This window comes from Crotalus tigris, unplaced genomic scaffold (assembly GCF_016545835.1).
Source record: "Crotalus tigris isolate CLP2741 ecotype Arizona unplaced genomic scaffold, ASM1654583v1 scf7180000017752.986373038:1224578, whole genome shotgun sequence".
In the NCBI taxonomy this organism is placed as follows: domain Eukaryota; kingdom Metazoa; phylum Chordata; class Lepidosauria; order Squamata; family Viperidae; genus Crotalus; species Crotalus tigris.
Window position 1 is genome coordinate 904,448 of NW_024096614.1, and position 27,971 is coordinate 932,418.

Below are 27,971 nucleotides of genomic sequence, written 5' to 3' on the forward strand. Positions count from 1 at the left end.
CTCATCTCTTATGGATCTTTTGACAAATCTGATATGTGAAGAGGAAAAAAAATTAACGTTACCCCTCTGCCAAAATTTAGTCCAAATAATCTTGCTAGCAGAAGTTCTTTTGCTCAGTCTATCGTTAATTAATTGTAAGAGTCACAATTCAAACAATATTTATAATCCAAAGGGAGGGGGCTCACTTCGAAAGACAACTGTTCTCGATGCAAAGGTGTCCCTCAGTCAAAATTTATAATCCACCAAGACCTGCTATTCGAATGAGTAGTCCATAGGCCTTCTCCAAGAGATTTTTCACTATTTCAGTTTCCACTGTCCCTAAATAGTTCTCCAGTCCAACATTAAGAATTTATAATCCACACTAACTCTGTCTTTAAGCAGCTTGTAGAAACGCAGTTCAAACAGTACTTATAATCCAAAGAAAAAAACAGATGGTTTCAAAATAGTCTATATCCTTTAGTTATAATTCATCCTGCAGAACAGGAAAAAAAAACAGCCCAGAGAAAGCCTTCTCTTTTCAGCTATAATTGACAGAACTGTGAAGGTCAGGAACATCAAACATCAAAGGGTTTAAACTTCAAACTATGACAGGGCATCTAGCCAACTTCTAGCTTTCTAGACAAAATACAATTAATCCCCCAGATACGAGCATTTATTTAGCGATATTTCACAAAAACGAGGTTATTCAAAAAGGGTACTTACATTAAAAATTAAAAATTGCATTCAAAAATAGGCCTCTGTAGCCATGTGACTTGGATTCACTCTCAGCTGCTGCGGCAAGCATTTTAACTCTGTGACTTGCCTGGGCTGGTTCAGGCCTACAAGAAGCCAGAAGTGTTTTTGTGTGCATGTGTGTGTGTGTACTTGGTGACACGGCCAAGCAAGATTTTTGCAGCTGGCAGGTCCATTTGTCCTTGTTTTCCTGGAACTCCATGTGGAAGGTCTGCTGCTTGCTGGGCTTGAGGACTGGCTTGTAGAGAGCTAGAATTACTTCCGTAAGTATTTTAAAATATTCTTTTTTGTTACTTTATAGTCCTGTACTGTATTGTTTGTAATTACTTTAGGAATTGCTCTGATTTTTATTCTTTTGTAGGTACAGTATTTTGCAAAATTGATTGTTTGCATTTGCCTGAAACTGTTAATTAAATGGCACATGATCAGAGGTGAACTAATTAATGTCAATTATTGTGATAATATCTTGTTGACAAAGTACAAACACTAATCATACACAGCATTAAAAGATATATTGCTATTCTTTTCCCATCAATGGAGGAAGGAAGAAAAGAAAAAAAAACTTCAGGTAAAAAGAAGCAGGCAACTCCGGATCAACTAGAGAGCATCAAAGAAAAAGAACCAGCAGGACGATGATGGCGATGGGAACATTTTTGTTTGTTTTGCTGCTTGCTCTGCTGATTCTCCTCTTCCTGAGACAACTCTGGACTCAAAGACATTTGCCTCCCGGTCCTTTGGCTCTACCTCTCATTGGGACCTTGGGAGCTTATGGGATTTGGCTTCATGAAGATTATATCCCTAAGGTATTTCATTCTAAATAAGCAGCATTATGCAAAATAATTCTCAATGGTTTTCTTTGTACCATTATTGCAGAAAAATATATTAGCTTATAAAATATTCTTGCATGATGAGTAATTTAATTAAACAAATGATAATGATGGCACTTGAAGAGTTATTTTCCACATTATGGCAAAATATTCAAGCCATGACCTGCTCACTAACATTTTACAGGGCAGGATGTGAAATAATGGGGTTGAATTTTTAGAAGGCAGATTCTAATTCAATCTTACCAAGAAACCTTTAATAATTGGAATAAATCCACCAGAGAGAGGGTGGTTTCCCCTTCACTCTGCTCAAATGAGACTAGAAATTCCTTTGTTGAAGATGCTTCATTTTATATTCTTGCAATGGATAATGGGTGGAACTTGGTAAACTAAATGGCCCCTTCTAATTCTGCAGTTCTATAATGATTTCAAAAATTTTCTGGATCTGAATTCTGAAGAGTAGAATCTGTTTTAGATAATGATTCATATGTAGGTGGTTGGCGACTGAAGCAATATAACAGGTTCTTGTGCAGTCATTTTACAAGCACAAAGAAGATATACACATATTATAGGAAGACCTAGATATTGGTGCTTATAAAGTTTCATTGAACTACCTCTCCACTTCTGGCACATTATCCTGCACCAAATGTTTAAGCAATGTAAGATACCTAAATTTTAGCATTCAGAAATAACTTTGAAGGAACACTGTGAGGGGGAGTTTTATTGACTTGGGCACTACTGTTGGTGGAAATATACTGTGGTAATATTCCTCTAATAGACACCATCATAATTGTGTGCTTAATCAAGTTGAAACTATTTACTTGCTAAATAGTAATTTCTATATTCTTCTTCTGGATTCCACGATTTCATCAAAAAAAAAATCAGAGGTAAAATATCATCCGATTCAAGATAGAAATAGCAATTGCAGTAGCACTTAGACTTATATACCACTTCACGGTGGTTTACAGTCCTCTCTAAGTGGTTTACAGTGTCAGCATATTTGTCCCAAACAATCTGGGTCCTCATTTTATCCACCTTGGATAAATGAAAGGATGGAAGGTTTAGTCGACCTTGAGCCAGTGAGAATTGAACTGCCAAACTGCAGGCAGCCAGCAGTCAGCAGATGTAGCCTGCAGTACTGCATTCTAACCACTGTGCCACTGTGTAGGTTAAAGCAAGGATTTTCAACCGGGGTGCAGGTACCACCAGTGGTACTTTAGCTCCTGGCTGGTGGTACGTGAGCCCTAGCCAGGTGTAGCGGTGGGGAACAGCTAAAGCGGTACCTCACAGACCTGGAGGAGATCAGCTGGAGCTCCAGAGCTTGGCAGAATCCCCAGGATCGGCGCATGTGGTGACATGGTAATTGGAGCTTCCAGTGTATTTTATCACTTTTTTCCTTTTTTTGTTGTTAGGTTTTTTACACCTTGCTAAGCCACTGGTGGTACTTGAATATTGTCATGTCCTACAGGTGGCACAGTCTATGAAAAGGTTGAAAGGTCCTAGGTTAAAGAACCATAACATTCAAGAAGTAGTAGCGGATTCTTTTTAAGTGGCTGAATCCTGTAAAATTATTTTGGGATCCTAAAATAATACAGAAACATCAAGATTCTAAGGAGAGTGCAAAAATTGGCTTGAAACTCAATATTAAGAAAACCAAAATCATGGCATCTGGCCCTCTCAATTTCTGGCAAACAGATGGGGAAGAAATGGAGGTAGTGACAGATTTTATTTTCCTGGGATCACCTCAGATGGGGACTGCAGCCAAGAAATTAAAAGATGCTTGCTCCTGGGGAGGAAAGCTATGGCAAATCTAGACAGCATATTAAAAAGCAGAGACATCACCCTGCCAACAAAAGTACGTATAGTCAAGGCCATGGTTTTTCCAGTTACAATGTATGGATGTGAAAGTTGGACCATAAGAAAGGCTGAGAGACAAAGAATTGAGGCCTTTGAACTATGGTGCTGGAGAAGACTCCTGCGAGTCCCTTGGACTCCAAGGCATTCAAACCAGTCAGTCCTAGAAGAAATCAACTCCGACAGCTCTTTAGAAGGCCAGATCCTGAAGTTGAAACTCAAATATTTTGGCCACCTAATGAGAAGGAAGGACTTACTGGAGAAGGGCCTAATGCTGGGAAAGATTGAGGGCAATAGAAGAAGGGGACAACAGAGAATGAGGTGGCTGGATGGAGTCATTGAAGCAGTAGGTGTGAACTTAAATGGACTCCAAAAGAGGACAGGAAGACCTGGAGGAACATTTTCCATGGGGTCGCAATGGTCGGATATGACTTTGCAGTTAAGAACAACAACAATTGTATCTCCAAGCAACAGTAATAGAGAGAAGAATAATATTGCTGTTCTTTCACCAGTCTAAGGAAGATTCAAATCATTCATACATTTACCAGGGAGGTGACACTGAAGGACCCACCTGGAGTAAATGTTTTAGGAGTTGTATCTCAAAGACTGAATGGGTGTTTTCAGATTAGGTAAGAAATGAAACTTCTCTGGAAGACATAACTTGCTCAAACTGAAGAAGTACTTCAGGCATGTCAAGCTGCCGGCCCATAGGCCAAACACATTATCCTGAAACCACTCCTACACCATTGCTGAGAATGGGGGAAAAGTCGCGATACGTTGTGTGATGTCGTGTGATGTCACGAGTTTGACATACCTGAAGTACTTGGAAAAGCAGTAAAATGTTTTGAACCATCAAGAAAAGAAGCCTATTTGCCAAGATGCAACTTCCATATGTCTTAGAATTACCGTGTTTCCCTGAAATTAAGTCCCAGTCTTGTATATTTTTTGCTTCCAAAAGAGGCACTAGGTCTTAATTTCAGAAAATGTCTTACTTTAGGACCACCACAGCCAGGTTTCCAATGCCCCAACACCTGTCGTGCCATACTTGACTTATTCTGCAGCCGCTTGCCACCACTTGCGGCTGGATGTCATGTGGCGCATTGCGCTGTTGCCGCTCCTCCCGATAGGATGCTGCATGGTGCTTTGCGCCATTTCTACTCCTCCCGTTTCTGCAGCAGAAATGCCTGAAGTGCCATGTGGCCTCCTGCTGTAGGCAAAATAAGCAGCCTGAAGCCCTCATGCAACAGAAGCAGCCTGAAGTGTGTGAGCAACAGAAGCATCCCAAATCACTGCACCAGTAGCGGAAACATCTCAAAGTGCTGCACAAGCAGAGGAAGCATCCCAAAGCACACAAGCAGCGGAAGTGGTCCGAAGTGCTATGCAAGCAGCGGAAGTGGCCCGAAGCACTGTGCAAGGAGCAGAAGCAGTCCAAAGCATGCGAGCAACAGAAGCTTCCTGAAGCACTGTGCAAGCAGTGGAAACAGCCTGAAGTGCAGCTCAAGCAGCAGAAGCAGGCAGAAGCACTACGCAAGCCGTGGAAGTGGCCTGAAGTGCCGCATGGTGCTTTGCGCCATTTCTACTCCTCCCGTTTCTGCAGCAGAAATGCCCTAAGTGCCATGCAGCATCCTGCCGGGAGGAGCAGCAATAGCACAATGCATCACATGGTGTCCGTCCACAAGTGGCAGTAAGCAGCTGAAGAAGTCAAGTACCAGTGCAACAGGTGTTGGGGTGTGGGACCCCCATTATGGTGGTCCTACTGATAAGATAAGCAGGTTCAACCTGCCCACTCCTGCCCTAGCTTGATTTTTAGCTTAGTTTTGGTGTGGGGCTTATATTACGCCCACCCCTAAAAATCAAGCAAGGGCTTATTATTGGGCTGGGTCTAACCTTCGGGGAAACAAGGTAAGAATTTAAGAAAGACTGTAGGTGGCATATTAACTGTAAATAATCTATTTCATTTGATTATAACATTGCTCAACATAGATTCATTTCACAGCATGTAAAGCAATATGGAAATATATCTGCTTTGAGGACTGGACCTCACCTTTTAGTATTGCTATCTGGATTCAAAACTGTGAAAGAAGGATTGATCAGCTTCGCAGAAGAATTTTCTGACCGACCAGATGATCCTTTAATGGCTCCTTTAGGGAAAGAAAGGGGTAAGTGCAAGTAGTAAGAAATTGTATGTAAATAAGCATCACACTGTTATAATTTGTGGTAATATAATTCATAGCATGGGGGAAGGCATAGTAAACAAAATGATTGATAGGCAAAAGAAAGATTGCTTACTTTACTTTAGACCAAGTTATTATACATCTCCATAGCTTTCTATCTGGTCCGTTACATTCATATGTTGATTTAGACATTACTTCTTTTTCATTAAACACTTCATAGATATTAAAGCGAGTAGGAAGTGAACAAATCAGTGCAATGCTATTCCAAAGGCTTTGCATAGAAAGGCAAAATTTGCATAATTTTATGAATTCATCTTTAGTAGTGATCTGGCTTTTGGGCTGTGGACTGGTACTACTCCATGACCTGTTGGGAACTGGGCCACACAAACAGCAGGCAAGCAAGTGAAGCTTTATTTGCGCATAGGTGAGATCTACGTTGTGCGCAAAACCATCCCTCCCCCTTGGTGCATGGAAAAATTGTCTTCCACAAAACTGGATCCTGGTGAAAGGAAGGAAGGAAGGAAGGAAGGAAGGAAGGAAGGAAGGAAGGAAGGAAGGAAGGAAGGAAGGAAGGAAGGAAGGAAGGAAGGAATAGAATACAGAGACAATAATAGATGATGATGATAGATAACCTCAATTTGGTTATCAATGACAGACACTCGCAGATACAGAACTTTTATTATACACATAAGAAAACTACAATATTACATATTTTTTGACATAATCACCATTCAAATTGAGGCACTTGTCATAACATCTTACAAGGTTGGAAATTCCTTAGTAATTGTCACTTGGCACCAGATCTGGACTATGGGGAAGGCTGATCATAAACATCCCAACAGAACTGCTTCAAAAGTTCTTGGGTGCATCTAGCGGTGTGTGGGCAAGCCTTGTCATGAACCAACACCACACAGAAGTCAGCAGGCCCCGACGCTTGTTATGGATGGCTCCTCTGAGTTTTCATTGACATCTGAACTGATGGTCAACCCACGCTCCATGAACTTCACTAGATGTACTCTTTTGGCATCCCAGAATACTGTTGCCATAACCTTTCTGGCAATGTTTGCCAAGCTTTTTGGGGTTTCCTTGGTGAGTGAGTATGACACCACACCTTTGATTGATGTTTGCTTTTGTGATTGACATACAATACCCAGGTCTCATTGCCGGTCACAATTCTGTTAAGAAATTGTTCTCCTTCCTCAGCATAATGCGTGAGAAAATCCAAAGCAGAACCCAGATTTGGTGCTGAGTGACTATCACCTCTTCATTTCAAACCTTGGAAAACATTATGACAAGTGCCTAATTTGAATGGGTGATCATGTCAAAAAAATAATGTAATGTTGTAGTTTTCTAATGTATATAATAAAAGTTCTGTGTCTGTGAGTGTCTGTCATTCATAACGAAATGGAGGTTTATTTCCAAATTGCCCTCGTAGTTATGCTATAGTGGCAAATATTTGTAGATATAGATATTCTAAAATTAATATGTTCATTTGCTACAATTCTTATGCCACTATTCAATTTATATAGACTATCAACAATGTCATAACATTTTCTAACTGATATGTAATTAATTTAAGAAGAATCCAAATTTATAGTGAATTCTAAATTAAATCAATTGGTTCCTTGGGGTTTAGAAAGTGCTCCTTTTTCATCATATAATTACTAATATCTTGATAAAACTGCAGTTCTGTATCTTCCTGATTTATCTCTTTGAGTTCATTAACTTTTCTAAGAATATTTTCCACCAAGTGGGAATCAACAAACTTAATATATCCTCAGTTTTTCTACTTTATGGCATGATTTCATAAAGACTATAGCTGATTTCCTTGTGTTATTAATAAAGCCCAGAAATTAATGATTCTGTCATGTGGCAATGAAGCTATATTATTTTCTCTGAGACCCTTCATTCAAATTTTTCATCCTAAAGATCAGCCGTACATGGTCTAATGTCCAGAAGATTATTTTGAGTCTTTTTTTTAAATACAAGAATGCTGGACATTTATCAATTTCATAAGGACTATCAACAATTTCATGCACTTCTTTAGACATTTTCTTAATTTGTTTATACCTACTAAAACTATTACTTTGCTTGTTATGTTATTTTGTACCCTTGGACCTTGCACTTATCTTTGAAATATATTATTCTCCAGTTTCTTAATTTGAAGTTGTTTTTTAAATTAAAAAATTGGTTGCTTTTTTATACTACATAAATATGTCAAGTAAAGACTGTCACATGTTGGCTAAGCTTTTCTTATAACATTTTGTTCACTTATTTGGTATTCTCAGCAGAAATCCAGAGAGATATTTTGCAAAAACTAGACCTAACTGATTTTTTTAACATGAATGTTATCAGGAATCATTTATCGTTGTCTGATGATGCCCACAGGAATTATTTTTTCCAGTGGCCGCACCTGGAAACAGCAGAGACACTTTGGCATCACTTCTCTGCGGAAGTTGGGCCTGGGAAAGAAAAGCATTGAGCACCAAATAGAAGATGCTGCTCAGACATTGGTAAAGGCCTTTAGACAAAAAAAAGGTATGCAATTTGGGGTTATCATAATGGCTCAAGTCCCTGTCTGCAGAAATATTTTTCATTCTGAGTATTTTGAATAAAAGCAATGCATTTGATTTGATTTTTCTATTTTTGAAAGAATTGGTCCCCAGTTGTCTTCCTTCATCCACTTAGAAGTCTTGTTCCTTAAAAATTCATTATAAAATATCTTCATTCGCAGGACAACCATTTGACCCTTCATTTCCTGTACTAAATGCAGTTTCTAATATCATATCTGCTTTGAGTTTTGGACATCCATTTGCTCCTGAAGATGAAAACTTCCAGAAGTTAATTCAAGCCCTTAATTTTGTTTTTAATTTCACTGGTAACATTTTCCACTTGGTAAGTCATGTTTTCTATTAAATAGACAAAGCTTCCCAAACCAAGAGTTTAAAACTACTATCTGGAGCAGCTATTTATATGCCCTGTGTAGCCAGTAGAACATTTGTTAAAATGTTGAGACCTTTATGGATTACTGCCTTGTCATGGCGAAGACGCTTGCGTAACTCAATGAAGCTATGAGCTATGCCATGCAGGGCCACCCAAGATGGACAGGTCATTGCAGAGAGTTCTGACAAAATGTGATCCACTGGAGAAGGAAATGGCAAACCACTCCAGTATCTTTGCCATGAAAACCCCATGGACAGTACTAAAAGGCAAAAAGATATGACACTGGAAGATGAGCCCCTCAGGTCAGAAGGTGTCCAATATGCTACTGGGGAAGAGCAGAGGGCTAGTACTAGTATTGCCAAAAAGAATGAAGCGACTGAGCCAAAGCCGAAAGGATGCTCAGCTGTGGATATATCTGGTGGTTAAAGGAAAGTCTGATGCTGTAAAGATCTTTTCTCCATAGGAACTTGGAATGTAAGAATCTTGAATCAAGGCAAGCTAGACGTAGTCAAAAATGAGATGACAAGACTGAACATTGACATCTTAGGAATCAGCGAACTAAAATGGACAGGAATGGGTGAATTTAACTCAGATGACCATCAGGTATACTATTGCGGGCAAGAATCCCTCAGAAGAATGGAGAAGCCTTCAGAGTCAATAAAAGAATAGGAAAAGGAATACTGGGATAAAATCCCCAAAATGACAGAATGATCTCAGTTCGAATCCAAGGGAAACCATTCAATATCACAGTAGTCCAAATCTATGCCCCAACCACTGGTGCTAAAGAGGATGAAATTGAGTGGTTCTATGAAGCCCTACAGCACCTTATAGAATTAACACCAAAAAATGATGTCCTTATCATCATGGGGGATTGGAATGCTAAAGTAGGAAGCCAAAAGATAATCAGAATAACAGGCAAGTTTGGCCTTGGAGTACAAAATGAAGCAGGGCACAGGCTGATAGAATTTTGTCAAGAGAATATGATGGTCATAACAAACACTCTTTTCCAACAACCCAAGAGACGGCTCTACACATGGACATCACCAGACGGTCAACACAGAAATCAGATTGACTATGTGCTCTGCAGCCAAAGATGGAGAAGCTCTATACAGACAGTAAAAACAAGACCAGGAGCTAATTGTGGCTCAGATCATGAGCTTCCCGTTGCAAAATTTAGGCTTAAATTGAAGAAAGTGGGGAAAAGCACTAGGCCACTCAGGTATGAACTAAATCATATTCCTGATGAATATACAGTAGAGGTGACAAATAGATTTAAGAAATTAGATCTGATAGACAGAGTGCCTGAAGAACTATGGATGGAGGTTCGCAACATTGTACAAGAGGTAGCAACTAAAACCACCCCAAAGAAAAAGAAATGCAAGAAAGCAAAATGGCTATCTGAGGAAGCTTTGCAAATAGCTGAAGAAAGAAGGGAAGCGAAAGGCAAAGTAAAAGAGAAAGATACACCCAATTGAATTCAGAATTCCAGAGAATAGCTAGAAGAGATAAGAATACCTTCTTAAATGAACAGTGCAAAGAAATAGAAGAAAACAACAGAATAGGGAGGACCAGAGATCTCTTCAAGAAAATTGGAGATATGAAGGGAACGTTTCATACAAAGATGGGCATGATGAAGGACCATAATGGCAGAGACCTAACAGAGGCAGAAGAGATTAAGAAGAGGTGGCAAAACTACAGAGAAGAACTCTTAAAAGACGATGCAATAAAAGTGCTACACTCAATTTGCCAGCAAATTTTGAAAACTCAACAGTGGTCATAGGATTGTAAAAGGTCAGTTTATATTCCAATTCCAAAGAAAGGCAATACCAAAGAATGTTCAAACTATCACACCATTGCACTCATTTCAAATGCTAGTAAAATTATGCTTAAAATCCTACAAGCTAGACTCCAGCAGTATGTGGATCGAGAACTACCAGAAGTACAGGCAGGATTTCGAAGAGGCAGAGGAACTAGAGATCAAATTACCAACATATGCTGGATCATGGAGAAAGCTAGGGAGTTTCAGAAAAACATCAACTTCTGCTTCATTGACTATGTTAAAGCCTTTGATTGTGTGGATCACAATAAATTGTGGCAAGTTCTTAAAGAGATGGGAGTTCCAGATCATCTTATTTGTCTCTTGAGAAACCTATATGTGGGTTAAGAAGCAACAGTGAGAACTGGACACGGAACCACTGATTGGTTCAAAATTGGGAAAGGAGTCCGGCAAGGCTGTATATTGTTGCCCTGCCTATTTAACATGTGCAGAGCACATCATGAAAAAGGCAGGGCTAGATGAATCAAAAGTTGGAATTAAGATTGCCAGGAGAAATATCAATAACCTAAGATATGCAGATGATACCACTCTAATGGCAGAAAGTGAAGAGGAACTAAAGAGCCTCTTGATGCAGGTGCAGAAGGAGAGTGCAAAAGTTAGCTTGAAACTCAACCTTAAGAAAACCAAAATCATGGCATCCGGCCCTCTCAATTCCTGGCAAATAGATGGGGAAGAAATGGAGGTAGTGACAGATTTTATTTTCCTGGGCTCCGAGATCACATCAGATAGGGACTGCAGCCAAGAAATTAAAAGACGCTTGCTCCTGGGGAGGAAAGCTATGGCAAATCTAGACAGCATACTAAAAAGCAGAGACATCACCCTGCCAACAAAAGTAGGTATAGTCAAGGCCATGGTTTTCCCAGTTGCAATGTATTGCTGTGAAAATTGGACCATAAGAAAGGCTGAGCACCAAAGAATGGAGGCCTTTGAACTATGGTGCTGGAGAAGACTCCTGCAAATCCCCAGGACTGCAAGGCAATCAAACCGGTCAGTCCTAGAGGAGGTCAACCCTGACTGCTCTTTAGAAGGCCAGATCCTGAAGTTGAAACTCAAATACTTTGGCCACCTAATGAGAAGGAAGGACTCACTGGAGAAGAGCCTAATGCTGGGAAAGATTGAGGGCAATAGAAGAATGGGACGACAGAGAATGAGGTTGCTGGATGGAGTCACTGAAGCAGTAGGCATGAGCTTAAATGGACTCCAGAGGATGGTGGAGGACAGGAGGGCCTGGAGAAGCGTTGTCCATGGGTCACGATGGGTCGGACATGACTTCGCAATTAACAACAACAAAATTAAGAACAACAAATCTTTTATTTTTAAACACATAAATAAAATAAATATATCACATTGTAAGTTGAGAGTGAAGTGTTGAGAATCTTCTCTAACTCTGGTAGGATATAAATAGATAACATCACATCTTCTGTTTTTATTAGATTCATCATGAGTTCCCACAATTAATGAACTACCTCCAGGCCCTCACCAGAAAGCCCTGGCTTCTAGGGACTTTATCCTTTCCTTTGCAAAGCAGAAAATAGAGAAACACAAGGAATTTCATGCTCTGCATGAGCCACAGGATTTCATTGATTACTATCTTCTTCAGATGGAGAAGGTATGGATTTACTGTACTTCAATATATGGACAAGCAATTATTACATTCTTTACTATAAGTAAACAAGAGGAGCTACGAGTTTGTTTTTCTTGGAGGTATTTTTTTTATTCAGCTCCCATTCTGAATTTAATCCAACCTAAATATTGAAAGAAAAATCTCCATCAGGGTTCAGTCCAAGCCGGGAATAAACAAAATGGAGACGGATTTAGAAAGAAGGCTGTAGTTTATTGAAGACCAGAACCATGAGGCTTTAGAGCAGCTGACCACATGTAGCTGGGAGTGGTGGGTTTTTATACCTTCTTGGATTTTTGAGGTTGTTTCCTGTTACTGTGGCATGACCTTTGACTTGAGCTTCAGTGTGCCTTTCTGGTATTCTGTTGGTGGTGGGGTATGCAGATTTTAGGGGTCTTTGTTTTTCTAATATCATCAGCTTCTAGCTTCATGGCTCCAACCTTTCTGAATAGGATTATCACATCTGCCTTTCTAAAAGGTGGTTTCCTGAGTACCTACTGGGGGCTATTAAGAGAAACTGAGCCTTCTTTTCTGCTTTTAAGATCCTTTGGGAAAATATATTCTGCCTTTTAATATTCCCTAAATATTTATTTATCTGAGAGGGTGATGCTTTCCTCCCACATACATCCCAGATGCTTCTAAGTAAGAGCTTTATTGTACCTCTTCAGTATCATACCATTCCCCCTTTTTTCTAAAGGAGTTCCACTAAGAAGGAAAACAATTAGCAGGGACTTTTGATTAACTCATACTTAAGTGAGTACTTTCCATGAAATGATTGGAAAAGTACAGATACTTTCACAGCTTTGACAATAAGTAAAAATGTGAAACAGTTTGAAACAAGGAAAATAGCTTCTCTTCTCCAATGTTTTCAGACAGACCCAGAATGATTTTTTAAAAAGCAATTTTTATTGATTTGAACTGGGTCACCTCATTTACAATTGTTTACTATCAGTCTTGAGTGTACCATTTGCCTGTTTACTAGATTCAACATATACACCCTTCTTAATATTGGCCTCCTTTCCTAAACCATTAAGGCATGCTCTGTATGAATGGTTCAAGGAGGGTTCATTTTTCACTTTCTATCATGATATCATCAATATAGAGTAGCATCTGTGAGTGTTATAATTGTAAATTTCTGGTTACAGTGTTCATATTGAGTATAAAAAACAACACTGAACCATTGTGGATGGAAAAGAAGTAAGAAGTAGATGATATGGTACTTGATAGCAATATGGTACTTGGTATCAAGAGCATGTGAAGTATTAGTGCTGCTTTCTACTGCACTGCTGAGACCACATTTGGAATACTACATCCAGTTTTGGTCACCATGATGCAAAAAGATGTTGAGACCCTAGAAAAAGTGCAGAAAACAGCAACAAAGATGATTAGGGAACTGGAGGCAAAAAATATAAGGAATGGTTGCTGGAATTGGGTATATTTAATTTAATGAAGAGAAGGACTGGGGTGACATGCTTTTTAAATTATTTATTCACTAAATTGTAATTGTAATTAGATATTGTAATGATAGACATCTGGGTATATTGCCCATACTGAATATAAAGAGCAATGGTGAGAGGTTTATTCTCACGACTTGCAACATGGAGGCAAAAATAACCACACAAAGTTGCATAGAATTTATTGTAATTTTCATTTTCCGTTTTAAACTTCAGAGCAGGAATGACCCCGATTCAACCTACAGTGAAGAGAACCTGGTTCAGTGTATTTGGAATTTTTTTGTTGCTGGGTCAGACACGACCATGGCTACTTTGATGTGGGCACTGCTCCTCTTGACCAATCATCCTGACATCCAAGGTGAGACAGACATGGGTGGGTGGAACGAGAGTCACTCTCAGATTTTAAAACACAGAGAAATTATTTGAAATACTGAATGATTGAACTGAATCTATTATTTGTAGATTCTTGGCCCTATAATAGAAGCATGAAGTTAACAGTTTAAAGGAAAGCCAATAATGTACATACAGAGATTCTTCTTTGAATCCTCAATAAAATATTGAGTGAGGAGGTAAAAACTGGAACTCAGTACAAATCTGAAGCATTTAACACACTTTAAATGCAGAAATTTACCAAAATTTTTAGATATGTTACTTTTTAAATCTTAAATTGTATATAGAAGACCAAATTACAGTTGGATAATGAATATAGAAAAAAATCAAGAGGACGGACATGAAGTGATGTACAATGTGGGGCTCCCTACCATGAATAGAAGGGATGTTAGTATTGTGGGGAGAAAAGTGGTTGTACTGCGGCTCCAGATGAAACAATAATTGGACCCCTTTCAGTCGGCTTCAGGTCTGGTTATCGGACATCAAAAGGATTAGCTGTACTTGTAGATGAGGTCTGTGCGGAGCAGGATGAAGTTGGTACATCCATCCTTGGTCCTCTTGACTCTTGGAGCCTTTTGATACCTGCTGCAAGAATAGGGGCTGGACAGTTCAATGTGGTCTCACCACCACCATGTAAAGTAGGACTATCATGTCAGGTGCCACGTTACTCTTGCTTGTGCCTCGCTACCATGTGATGACAGTCTGTCATCAATGCTGGGGAGGATGGTTGGGTGGGAGAATGCTTGGGGGAAAATGAAAGTAACTGCTTTATCTTCCCAAGATGCTGCCTCAAGGTCAGTCGAATGGGAAGAGAAGGCAGCTGCATGGTTGACCTCTTTTCTTCAAGGCCAGTTCCAATTGGTGGTGATAGGTAGTGAGAGGTCCAGCCCACGGCTATTCCTTTTTGGTGTGTCTCAGGGCTCCGTACTCTCCGTACTCTCCACATCTTCATGAAACATCTTCATCCAACACCATGGGATGAGGTATCATCAATTTTCTCATGATATTCAATTTTGCATCTCCTTCCTTTGTGACCCAAGTGATGTGACAGTAACTGTGAAAGGGATCTAGGTGTCCTACTGGATCACTACTTAAGTATGAGGCAGCAGTGTGCTGCAGCTCACAAAGCAATCAAGCAGTCCTAGATTACATCAACAGAGGCAATAGCATCAAGACAAGAAGAAGTGATTTGTCAGATCTGCCACCATATAAACCTCTAAAAAGAAATGATCCTTGTCTCCATTTTCTGAGAAAGGTATAGTTTTATTAGTTGTCAAGTGTATTGCCATAATGCGTAGTCAGAACTGAGAATCTTAGCAAAATCCTTAATTTCAACTTTTCCCTCCATTACCTGCTTCCCACGATTCCCCATGGCCAACCAGGTTCATGTGAGATGTTTTCAGAGTGATCAGTTCCAGCCTAGGTTGGTAAGCAGCTGCCTTCTTTTCCCAGTCAGGTGACCTTGAGGCAGCATCTCGGGAAGATACAGTTGTTACTTTCATTTTCCCCCGAGCATTCCCTTTCCCAACCATCCTCCCCAGTATTCGTGGAAGACTGTCATCGGATGGCAGCCAGGCACAAGCAAGCATAAGGTGGCAGCTGACATGATAGTCTTACCTTGTATTGTCATGGTGAGAACATATAATACCACATCCAGTTCTGGTCACCATGATACTGGCTGAGGAATTCTGGGAGTTGAAGTTCACAAGTTATAAAAGGGCCAAGTTTGAAGACCCCTGCTCTAGGGTATCAGAGGCACAAGACATAATATGTAGAAGCTTATCTAACAGAAATCCAACCCCAAAGTAAGGAAAAATTTCCTGTCAGAAAGAACAACTTAATCAGTGGAATGTCTTACCGCTGGAAGTTGTGGGTGCTCCATGACTAGGGATTATAAAAGGCTGCTGCCTTGAGCAGGGGTTGGACTATAAGACCTCCAAAGTCTCTCTCAGACATATGAGTCTATTAAATGATTACAATTAATGCCCTAAATGCTATTCCAGGTCCTAACGTTCTATTGAGGATTAAAATTTGGAAACAAATAAAGGAAACACAATATTAAAAATAAACCTTCTATTTCTATCATTTTTCTAGAGAAAGTCAAGAAGGAGATTGAAGATGTGTTTGGCTTCTCAGGGTCAATTTCCTATCAGGATCGGAAGAAGCTGCCTTACACCAATGCTGTGATTCATGAAATGCAGCGTGTAAAATATGTCTTGCTTTTTGGGGTTCCCAGGCAAAGTACAAAAGATGTGAAGATGAGGGGTTACCTTATTCCAAAGGTGAGAAACATGGTCAGGCTGCATTCCAGTAGTCCATTGTGGAAGTAAAAGCAGAATATGGACTTTGACACAAGCTCTCTCTTCAAAGTAGTCAAGCAAAATTGAATTGGGAAGAATAGCAAACTTTTGTGGGGAATGGATGATGTGTTTAAATTTAACAGCTGTCAGATTTTAAAGCTAGAACCATAAACATTTTCTATTTATTGTAAGAAGATGATAATATTAAGTTCAGAACTGAAGTCATGTGTCACCATGTTTCTTTATTGGGGCAATTTGGACTGATAAGGACAGCTCTCTGTTTTAATGGAAGGGGGGGGGACAAAGGAGGAGCCACTGCTCTCGCAATCTGCTTTGGAAATGAACAAATAGGGGTCCATAAAGGCAAGCTAAAACTAAATGTTTCATCAATATTGTTTAAACATTTTTGCCCATTTCCTTATGAAACTGTTCTATTTAATCCTATTATTATTTTTTACAGGGAAGCATTATTTTCCCAGACCTGCGCTCTGTTCTTCTTGACCCTGAACAATGGGAGACACCTGAAGAATTTAACCCAAATCACTTTTTAGATAAGGATGGGAAGTTCATTGAACGGGAAGAGTTCCTGCCATTTGGAATAGGTATATCCTTGAGCCCAAAGCAATTTATAATTTATAGTTTCCCACCACCAGCACCATTAAAATCACAGATTCTGAAATTATCATGGTCTGAACAGAAAATTCAGGAATCTGAACTCCTTCTAGTTTCAAAACTGTGAGAATATGAAGTTCTCCTTAGGCTATAGGGTTCCAATGACAAAGAAATACTACCGTATATTCCGGCGTATAAGGCGACTGGGCATGTAAGACGACCCCCAACTTTTGAGAAGATTTTCAGGGTTTAGAAAGTCGTCTTATACACCAGAAAATACAGTACAATATTGAATTTCTGTTTATAGATGAGCACAATAGGAGCTCCATTCTTTGCTGCTAGAAAGCTTTGTCCTTTTAGTGCTTATTTTTTTAAAAAAAAATAGGGCTGGCCACTAGGGGGCAGATTGGTTTTAAATTCAGAGAACAGCTACCCGTATATTCCGGCGTATAAGACGACCCCCAACTTTTGAGAAGATTTTCAGGGTTTAGAAAGTCGTCTTATACGCCGGAAAATATGGTAGTTATAATCACATTCTAATCGGTGGAGTTTTTTAAGAAATGTACAAGTTTGCACAATTGTCTCTGGTTTTGGGGGGATAATTATTAGCTAAATCCAAAATCTGAGCCTATATATAGCAACATATTGTCTGGGTTTCTTTTCTTTTTTTAATTTTTATTTTTCCTTTTTCTCTTTACAAACAAACAAAATAGACAGTACATTTTTTCTTTTTTCTTAACAATACTATGTCCTATATCTCTTACTTTTATTTACATTTATTTACATTACTTCTCATATTTTTTTATTCCTCATTTCCAACCAGTTATAATACATATCCCATATCTCGTAAAATTCTGTAGCTTCTTTGTCTTTTATTTCTAAGGTAAGTTTATTCATCTCAGCACAATCTAATATCTTACATATAATCATTACATTTGTTTTTATATTCTCCTTTTCCAACACTGCGCATATGCAATTTGTGCTGCAGTTATAATCTGTATAATGATGTATTGGAGTTGTTTCTCAATTTTTGGGTCAATTATGCCTAATAGACATATTTCAGGTTTAAGTTCAATTTGTTGTTTTGTTATTTCCTGTAACCATCTCCTTATCTGCTCCCAATAGGTCTTTGCTTTGTGGCATTGCCACCACAGGTGATAAAATGTTCCCTCTTTATTTTTACATTTCCAACAATCCAGATTCATATTTTTATATATTTTAGCCAATCTCGCCGGTGCTAAATGCCATCTGTAGAACGTTTTGTATTGGTTTTCTTTGTATGCAGTTGACAACATTAATTTATAATTTCTGTTCCATGTTCTTTCCCATTCATCTAATCCTATATTTCTGCCTATATTTCGGACCCATGCTATCATTGGCCCTTTACTATTTCTTCCAATTCAATTTCTAATAGGAGTTTATAGGTTTTTGTTAAGAATTTTTCTCCCTTATTTGTCAATATTTTATCCAATTGTTGTAATGTCCGACATATCCCATACTCCTCCATATCCTTATTGTATTTTGATTTTATCTGTGTATATGGCCACCAATCAATAGTCATTCCCTGTTCTTTTAATTCATCTCTTGATCTTAACTTCCCTTGGTAATCTCATAGTTCTTTATATCTTATCATCTTTGTTTTGTCTAGTGTGTTTGGGTGAATCATTGCCTCCATTGGTGAGATCCAAATTGGAATTTTCGTGTAGTATTTTTTTAACCTTTTCCCATATCCAAATTAATGCATCCCTTATCTGATGTTGGAAAAAATATGTGTGAGTTTTCTTGTCTTTTCCGCATTGTCTGAGTTTCAATATCTAATTTACTAATACATATCAAGTTCCTTTCTCTCTATCTCGTTTCTTTAGCCAATTATAAAAAGTATCCCATGTTCTAAAATAAACTGAATCTTTTTTCTCTTTCATTTTCAATGTCAATCTATCCATTTCTGCATACTCTAAGGGTTTTTTTCATTAACACTTCCTCCGCTGGTAGATCTTCATTTTTCCAATATTGAGCAAATACAATTCTTGCTGCAGTTAATATATGTAAAATTAAATATATACACTCTTTCTCATAATTATTTACAATTATGCTTAACAAAAATAATTCTGGCTTAAAATCCAAACGTTTTTTCATCATTTTCTCTAACCATGTATGTATTCTTAACCAAAATATTTTAGCTTTAGAGCACGTCCACCAAAGATGGTAATACCTGCCTCTTTTTTGTTTACATTTCCAACAATTATTTGATACATCTTTAAACATTTTTGCTAACCTCACAGATGTTAAATGCCATCTATAAAACATGTTATATAAATTTTCTTTGCACGCTATCGCTTTTGTTATTTTCAAATTTCTTTCCCAAAGGCTTTGCCATTTTTCTAGTTCTATGTTATGTCCAAAGTTCTTTGCTCATGTTATCATTGTTTCTTTAACTTGTTCCTCTTCCATTTTTAAGCTTAGCATATATTTATAAAGTTTCTTGATCAATTTTTCATCTCGTCAGTAATATATTATCAAATTCTGTCTGTTCTTTATAGAACCCAGATATTTTAACATCTTTTTCAGATCTCATTTGAATTTGTAGATATGGCCACCATGATAAATCAATACCTCTTTCTTCTAGTTTTTGTCTATGTTTTAATTTTCCTTCTTTATTCAAAATGTCTTTATAAGTCACAGTTTTGTCATAGTTTATTAAGTTTGGGTGAACAAACGCTTCCATTGTGCAAAGCCATCCAGATATTCTTATATAGATTTTCGCTTTTATTTTTTCCCATTCTAACAGAAGTGCGTTTCTTATGTAGTGCTATTGAAAGTATCTGTGAATTTTATTTTTTCCATACCATAGAAAGGCATGCCATCCAAGTTGTTGGTTGTGTCCCTCTAAGTACAATAATCTTCTATCTCTAAGAGTTATCCACTCTTTTAGCCATGTTAGAACGGCTGCTTGGTAATATAGACTACAGTCTGGCAGTCCAAATCCTCCATTTTCTTTTGCTTTTTGAAGCATTTTCAATTTTATTCTAGCTTTTTTTCCTTGCCAAATAAATTTCAATATTGATTTGTTTAGTTCACAGGTGTCAAACTCACCACGTCACATGATGTGTCTTGACGTATCACAACTCTTTTTGCATTGCTAGCAATGGGGTGGGTGCAGCTTCAGTATGATGAAATTGTCCGTAGGCTGGCAGTTTGACACCCCTAGTTTAGTTCATCAAAGAAGTTTTTCCCCACTTTTATAGGTATAGTTTGAAACAAAAAGAGTATTTTTGGTAGAATATTCATCTTCTCTGTTGCTATTCTCCCCGACATTGAAAGCTGTAGATTTTTCCATTTTTCCAAGTCTAGTTTTAGTTGTTTTACATAATTATCTTCTTTTATTATTGCATATCTTGCTACAATTCGGTCTTTTCTCTGTTTATTTTCAGACCTGCCACTTTCCGAATTCTTCTATCTTTTTCATAAGCTTAAAGCTTGTCTCAAGAGGTTCTTCTAGTATAAAAACTAAATCGTCTGCAAATGTTTGTAATTTGTATTTTTCATTTTTTATTTCCACTCCTTTAATTTCCATATCTTGTCTAATGTTTCTATTTAATACCTCCAATGTTAATATGAATAGCAATGGAGATAGGGGACATTCTTGTCTTGTGCCTTTTATCTGCAGATATACCGATGACTCTTTCTCCATTGATGGTGCAGATAGCAAAGGGCATAAAAGGACAGCTTCAGTTATGACAAATGTGAAATGCTATTGTTCTCCCAGAAAGCTCAGGTCTTATAAGTGGAAAAGAAAAGAAAGCTTTTATTTGCAAATAAAAGGTTTATCCAAATGGGCATACCTCTTGTAAATATCAAAGTTGGATTTTTTCAAACTGGGTTCTGATGGCTCTACCAAGAAATATTGGCAAACACCACATCACATACCACCATCACCCATACACACACCTCAAATACTCTTTCAATTATTCTATTTGCTCCCTACTTTCAGCAAATTTCCCTTTAGTTCTAGATTGGTTCTCTCCTTGATTAGTTTCCATCCATTGCTTCTTTCCAATTTGAAGGACTGGAACCACTGTGCCCCCATAATTGAAGTCCAACAGCGGCATAGAAGAACACTTGGTCAATGAACTGAAAATTAGCTCTCTCCACATTAGGTTTCTGACATAGTTTATTTGCCAAGACAACAAAAAAAAGATTCAGTAGCATAGATGGATAAATTCCATGTTGAAATGGTCAGTTTCATTCAAATGGATTTGCAGCTGTCAGACTATTGATGTCTCAACACTCACATTCATCCAGGCAGCCAGATGTAGTAAGCAAAAATAACAAGAATAAGTATTTGGTCACTGAAAGGGAATTCCTATAGATTATGTGCATTCCACCTCCTGTAGTCTGATGCAGCAGAAAATAAGTTGGTGGACAGAGAGGCGAGAAAGTGGCTTCCTTGTTGTAGGCCCATCTCTGGTAGTACATGCAAAATCAGTTATTTCCCAGGCTGTATAGCTTTGCCTTTGAAATGGTGAACTATCTACCACAACCTTAGTTAAAGTTATGCTGTGAGTTAAAGTTATGCTCAAAAATACTAGGTCAACATGGAAATATTCTTGGGATGTTACAAATCTTTTCAGATTTCCTTGATGATGTATTTATAAACTGGAGAACAGATTATTATCCCCTTCATGTATGCTTTGTCTCATGTACAGGTGTGCGTGCATGTGTGGGACAACAGCTGGCAAGAATTGAGATCTTCATCTTTCTGACCAGCCTGTTGAGAGCCTTTCGCTTCCAGTTGCCTGAAGGAGTGAAAGAACTCAATGAAGCTCCTGTCATAAGAGTGACAATATATCCACACCCTTACAAATTTTGTGCTATTCCCACAAAGGTTTAAAGGTAAACAATATAAAAAGCATGAAAGTAATTTTGGAGTAGCTATTCAATATAATAAATGTTTCCTATATACTTATTTTCTTAATATTGTGTTTACTCAATACTGAAACATGTTCAATATATTGCTGGGTTCACACAACTTCATAGATGTCCCTAAATCAGTGGTTCTCAACCTTTCTAATGCCGCGACCCCATAATACAGTTCCCCATGTTGTGGTGACCCCCAATCACTTATACATCACCGGGTGCCAGGGGCATGGCCAAAGAAAAGAGGGAAAAAATGGCGGACAGCCTTGTTTGGCGACCCCCGTGAAATGGTCATTCGACCCCAAATGGGGTCCCGACCCACAGGTTGAGAACCACTGCCCTAAATGATATCATACTTGAAGTATAAAAAGCTGCTGACAGAATTAACAGAACAAGAAAAAGAGCGTGCCACCCATCTAGATCCCAGTGCAGAACATTTTTCATCCCATTCTTAGGGCTGAACTTGGACTAAATCCAATATCTGCTTCTGTTGATTCTGAGGAGAGTTTTCTGTGACCGTTGAACCCGTTAAGCAGCAAGGGCCATGGTGACTGTACACTTTACGTTTAATTTGATCTGTATGGCTATGTCACCATCCTCTGCTACCATTTCTGTATAATACAGATTTTCTAACAGCAGGTTCCATTCCAAAGTTAGTTTACTTCGCTCCATTCTGTATTAGTGAGTCTCTTCTCCTTTAATTATAATACAGTGGTACCTCAGTACTCATTGTTTATTGGTTCTAGGAGGTGTAATCAGTACCAAAATTGATGAATACCAATGAAATTTTTCCCATAAGGAATAATGTAGTGAGTCACAAGGCAGTGGAGAACAACAAGTTCCAGCTTCTGCATTGAGTACCAAAGAAACAATGACTACCGGGACAAAATTATTGCATCAGAATGCACTGAATACCAAATTCGATGAGTTTCCAAGCAGTTGAGTACCAAGGTATTTAGTTCTTTCTGGTTCCCATTAGTATCTGATCTTTGAAGTCCCACTTTATCATGTTGTTCCTAGCCAACATCCTTTTTATGGAAAGATTTCTTATAATTAATTTCAAAATCTTCATATACTTTTTTAAAAATTAAAGACTGTCTGGTCCCTTAGTTTCTTTATCACTTTCCAAAATGAAGCTTCTAATCACTCCTGTGCTGTTTATTCCAACCTAAGAATTTTTAAAGATTTAATACTTTCATAAATCTTCATTAGCCACGTATTAAAGGAAACTCATGTAGTGTAATCAAACTTGCCCTTCTGAAGGATATTAATATTTTAAAAAGCCCATTAACAAGCAAATTCCAGGACTTCCTGTTGGGATTTCCCGACAATGCAGATGCTCGAGGACGGGGCTCCATCTGGTTTCCCCCTGCAGGGGGACGCTGGAAAGGGTCGAAAGTCACCCCATAAAGGTGGCAAATGAGGAGTGGAAGTTTGTTGATCGTGCGGGAGGGATGGTAGCCCCCTGTTTGATCCGAGGAAGCCCTCCAAACTGGCATGGGAAAGACTGGCTGCATTCGTATAGCCAGCCCTAAGCTGTTGACTACAGAAGTCAACAAACACTACCAAGCGTTTTTACAGCAACGTGGATGAAACTGGGTGAGACCTGATCCTTTCTTTATGATCTTGAAGCCTCTTCCTGAAAAGCTGCCCAAAACACTTCCCCCAATTAAAGAGGGAAAGGGAATTTTTGCCCCACTCCCTCAGAAAAGAAAAGTGACGAATTAATACTTGGGGATACTGACGAACCTATAAGACTCAACTGGAACTAAAATATACTTAAAATTTGGGGACTAAAAGTGTTTTTAAGACCTTTTTTATTTTTATTTCTTCTAAAGAAAAAGACTTGAAAAGTTTAACAATATGTTTTGGATTTAAAAACCAGAAAATGGCATTGATGACATCCAGTGGTGAATTATGGCACTACAACTTATTTGTGCCTAAAAGAAATCTGGCTTGAAGCCCAGAATTAGATAAGGTTTTGACTGACCTTGGAATTATTTTACTATTGAAAATTACAGTTGAGAAAAAAAGGAACAGGCTTGAGGGCTGCTTACCTATGTGGCAGAGATGATAAACATGTTAATCTTGGCCGGTCTGAATTTTGAACATAAATACTGACTTCCAGAACTGTATTGTGGATTTATTTATTTTCAATTTCTTCTTCTTCCCTTGGCTTGGCTGCTCCTTCCATTGTCATTTCTTCCTGTCTCTTTGTTTCTCTCTCTGGACGGGGTTCCGTACTTTTCCCTTCCATGAAAGCTCTGTGGTTGTCATAGAACTCCATTGCCTTAAGTGTTGTATCCAATCTGTATCTTTCCCCATCCCAATTAATTAAAATCTCTTCTGGAATCAGTCGTCTGAAATTCACTCCTTTTTCAGTTAATTTTCTGGTCAGGAATTGATATTCTCTCTTATTCTCCTTGGAATCTGTTTCAGGACTACATCCTTTTTTTTAATAAAAAGTTTTTTATTTTCCATTTATTCATACAATTCAATTAAAATAAATTCCTAACCATTGGTACCGCCTGCTCATTCCCCCCAGGCCGCATCCACCCTCTCTAATCCTTCCCTACTTCCCTCCTCTTTCTCTCCTCCCCTCCTACTCTCTTCCCCTCCCCATCTCCTCTAACCATCCTACTTCCTCCCTGCTCCTTCCTCCCCTCTCATCCCTCTCACACACATGAACGCAGCATAGGGGAAATGCCCAAGCATTTACCATGACTATGTTATCATTACCCACCCACCCACCCTCAACCCTCCCCCCCTCACTTCCCAGAGCAGAATACAGGGTTATTAATAAGAAAGTTAACAATAATAAAAAAAAGAAAAGAAGAAAGCTTCTAATCACTCTGGTGCTGTTTATTCCAACCTAAGAATTTTTAAAGATTTAATACTTTCATAAATCTTCATTAGCCACGTAATAAAGGAAACTCATGTGGTGTAATCAAACTTGCCCTTCTGAAGGATATTAATATTAAAAAAGCCCATTAACAAGCAAATTCCAGGACTGACTTCCAGAACTGTATTGTGGATTTATTTATTTATTTTCAATTTCTTCTTCTTCACATGGCTTGGCTTCTCCTTCCATGGCCATTTCTTCCTGTCTCTTTGTTTCTCTCTCTGGACGGAGTTCCAAACTTTTCCCTTCCATGAAAGCTCTGTGGTTGTCATAGAACTCCATTGCCTTAAGTGTTGTATCCAATCTGTATCTTTCCCCATCCCAATTAATTAAAATCCTTTCTGGAATCAGCCATCTGAAATTCATTCCTTTTTCAGTTAATTTTCTGGTCAGGAATTGATATTCTCTTCATACCTCTCTAATTCATCTTAGAATCTGTTTCAGGACTACAATCTCTTTTTCTTTATATTGCAAAGGATTATTCTTACTCTTCTCAAAATCTCATGTCTTATGGATCTTTTGACAAATCTGACATGTACCTCTCTGGGAACTTTATTTCTTTTCGCAGAGCTTGAATTGACTCGAAATATTTGATCTAACTCTCCTTCCATTTCTTGTTTCCCGATTTCCAGTGCTTCAGCCAATAGCTCCGTTATCAAATCCATGAGGTCCTCTTCTTTGTCCTCTATTATATTTTGAAATCTTGGGGAAAAAGATGCCCTTTCCATTTCCATAACTGCAATTGAATCTTCCATTTCTCTTATTAATCTGTATCAGTTTTTGGTTCTCACCTTTCAGTTCTGCCAACTTTTGATCAGTCTCTAGTGACTTTTCTTCTACTTTTTGGATTCTTTGTTCATTTTTTTGTGACCATCTGTTTAAAATTTTCTAGTTGAGAGTCTATACTTTTAATTTTTTGGTTCATTTTATCAAGATTGCCTTTTGTCTCCTCATGATTTTTCCTTGTATCTTCCTTAGGGGAGGAAATTGCTTCTTGGATCGCTTGTAATGTCGCTTGCATCTCCTTCTGGAAGTTGCTAGCTTTTTCTTGTCAGAGCATTGTCTCAATTGATCTCTGATACACTGGGCTTGCAGAGGTAGAGGATGGGGCTGAAGGCACTTTCTTACTAGTTTTATTTAGATTCAGAACACTCATTTTACCACCCAAACCCCTTTTTCAAACGCTAAGGCTTTCCCCGCACACCTGCCTTTAACCAAGTCATTAACACTATATTCAATAGAATATTATCTTAAAAAAAGTATAATCCTTATCGATAGACTCAAGATCCATAAGTTCTCTCAAGAAGGTGAGCAAAAACAAACAAAAAGAAAAAAATATATATAGTCTACTTCTGAAGATAGAGCCCATCTCCAAAAACCGTTAGGACAGATGAAGTAGGTAATCCATAGACCTTCTCCCCTATTTCAGTTTCCACTGTCCATAGGTAGCTCTACAAATCAAGGTTTATAATTTATAATCCACTGGGCTCTCCCAAACCTGTAGGAGAGATAAAAAGTGAAGAGCAAAAAAGGAAAAAAAATTAACGTTACCCCTCTGTAAGGACCCACCCCACTTTGCATCTTAAGAAGACAGAACTCTTGGAATAATTCTTCCAACAGGAATCCTTTATTAAGAGAAAATGGTTGCAGTCATGCTAGACAGGACTTGGGGTCCAAGCTCTCCCATTCAAGGTTTTAAGGGGTTCCCCAGTAGTCCCACCCAATCAACCCCCCTTCCAGTGATAGTTTCAAGTATCACAATTCCACTCCCTTTCTTCTTTCTTCCGTCTGGATGGAGACTTCAGATAACTACATGAAAGGCAACTTCCCTCCTTTGGTATGTTAACGCTTCGAGGTTACAATAAACACACATTCAGCATTCAGCTCTTTGAAGTGTAAAGAAGGAAGTGAGGGCCATAAAGCCCCTTTGTTCTCCCCCTTCTCTCCCTCTTATGGCAGAATCCAGAGAAGGCAGAATTGGGAGTTTCTATATTTGATAATTTAAAGATGAAATATAATTGGATTCTGACATCCGGCCCCTCTTAACAATAAGAGAGATCCACCTGAAAGAAAACACAAGTATAAAATTTAGTCAGGCTTGTTAGGATACTCTGTGTGAAACTTCTTCAATAGCTTCGGGGCTCTGACATGACGTTTATGGACCCACTCATTTTGTGAGGGAGGGAGGTGTTTCCAGGCAACTAGGTACTGAGTTGCTCCATGATATCTCCTAGAGTCAAGGACTTCCTTTATTTCGAAGTGTTGTTCACCCTCCACCATGATTGGAGGTGGTGGGGGGGGGATTTTTGGCCGTAGAGGTGACTGATGCTCTCTTTTCAGCAAGCTGCAATGAAAAATTGGGTGTATTTGCCTGAGATTTTTGGGTAACTCTAATTCTACTGTTACTGGATTTATGATTCTTTTAATTGGAAAAGGTCCTATGTATTTTGGTCCAAGTTTTTTACAGGGCTGTAGGGACTTTAGGTATTTTGTAGATAAGTACACCATCTCTCCTATAATGAATGGTGTAGGCTCAACCCTTTTTTTATCGGCTTGTGTTTTGTAAGCCTGCCTAGCTTCATCTAGTGCTTTTCTGACTATTGGCCAGGTGTTTTGTAATTTTTCCATCCATTCTTTCAGCGAGGGGATCGTTGGTTCGTTTGGGGTTAATTCTGGCATGGGGTTGAAACTTTGACCGGTGGCTATTTGAAAAGGAGTGTAACCTGTGCTGGAGTGGACTGCATTATTGTAGGCAACTTCTGCAAAGGGGAGTAAGTCCGCCCACTCGGTCTGCTGGAAACTAAGAAAACATCTTAAATATTGCTTAAGTACTGAGTTCATTTTTTCAGCCCCCCCATTTCCTTGAGGGTGGTGGCTAGATGTCAGTCCCTGAGTGGTTCCTAAGAGGGATAAAAATTCCTTCCAAAATGCAGACGTAAATTGCACCCCCCTGTCAGAGATGATGCGTTGGGGTGCCCCATGCAATCTGTAAATGTGTTGGATGAAAAGTTTTGCTAAGGCTTTTGCAGTGGGAATCTTTTGGCAAGGGATAAAGTGCACCTGTTTGGAAAACAAGTCCGTGACCGTCCAGACCACAGTATTCCCATTGCTTTCTGGCAATTCCACTATAAAATCCATGGCTATTTCTCTCCAGGGGGCTGAGGGACTTGCCACTGTTTGCAATAGTCCTGGCACTTTCCCTTGCAACCTCTTTGCCGTGGCACATTTTGGACAACTGGCTATATAACTTTCAATGTCCTTTTTCATGGATGGCCACCAAAATTGCCGTTTAATTAAATGTAAAGTTTTTACAAATCCAAAATGCCCTGCTGATTTTGTGTCATGGCAAAGGTGCATGAAAGTTACTCTTTGAGTTGTTGGTATATATAACTTTTCCCCTATCCAAGGCAA

General features: G+C 38.6%; 1 protein-coding gene and 1 pseudogene across 2 annotated transcripts in view; both read left to right on the forward strand.

Annotated features, from left to right (window-relative positions):
* Nucleotides 1–860: 860 nt before the first annotated feature.
* LOC120306756 lies at nucleotides 861–22,528 on the forward strand (annotated as a pseudogene).
* LOC120306754 (cytochrome P450 2J2-like) overlaps nucleotides 22,472–27,971 on the forward strand; it is a 38,574-nt gene continuing 33,074 nt past the window's right edge. The window contains exon 1 of one of the 2 annotated variants that reach the window (XM_039340540.1): nucleotides 22,472–22,609. Coding sequence is in view for 1 of the 2 variants with exons in the window: in XM_039340541.1 (XP_039196475.1) it covers nucleotides 22,582–22,609 (28 nt within the window). In the remaining variant the exon portion in view is untranslated. The remainder of the gene's footprint in view (nucleotides 22,610–27,971) is intronic. The other variant, XM_039340541.1, reaches the window with a different exon arrangement.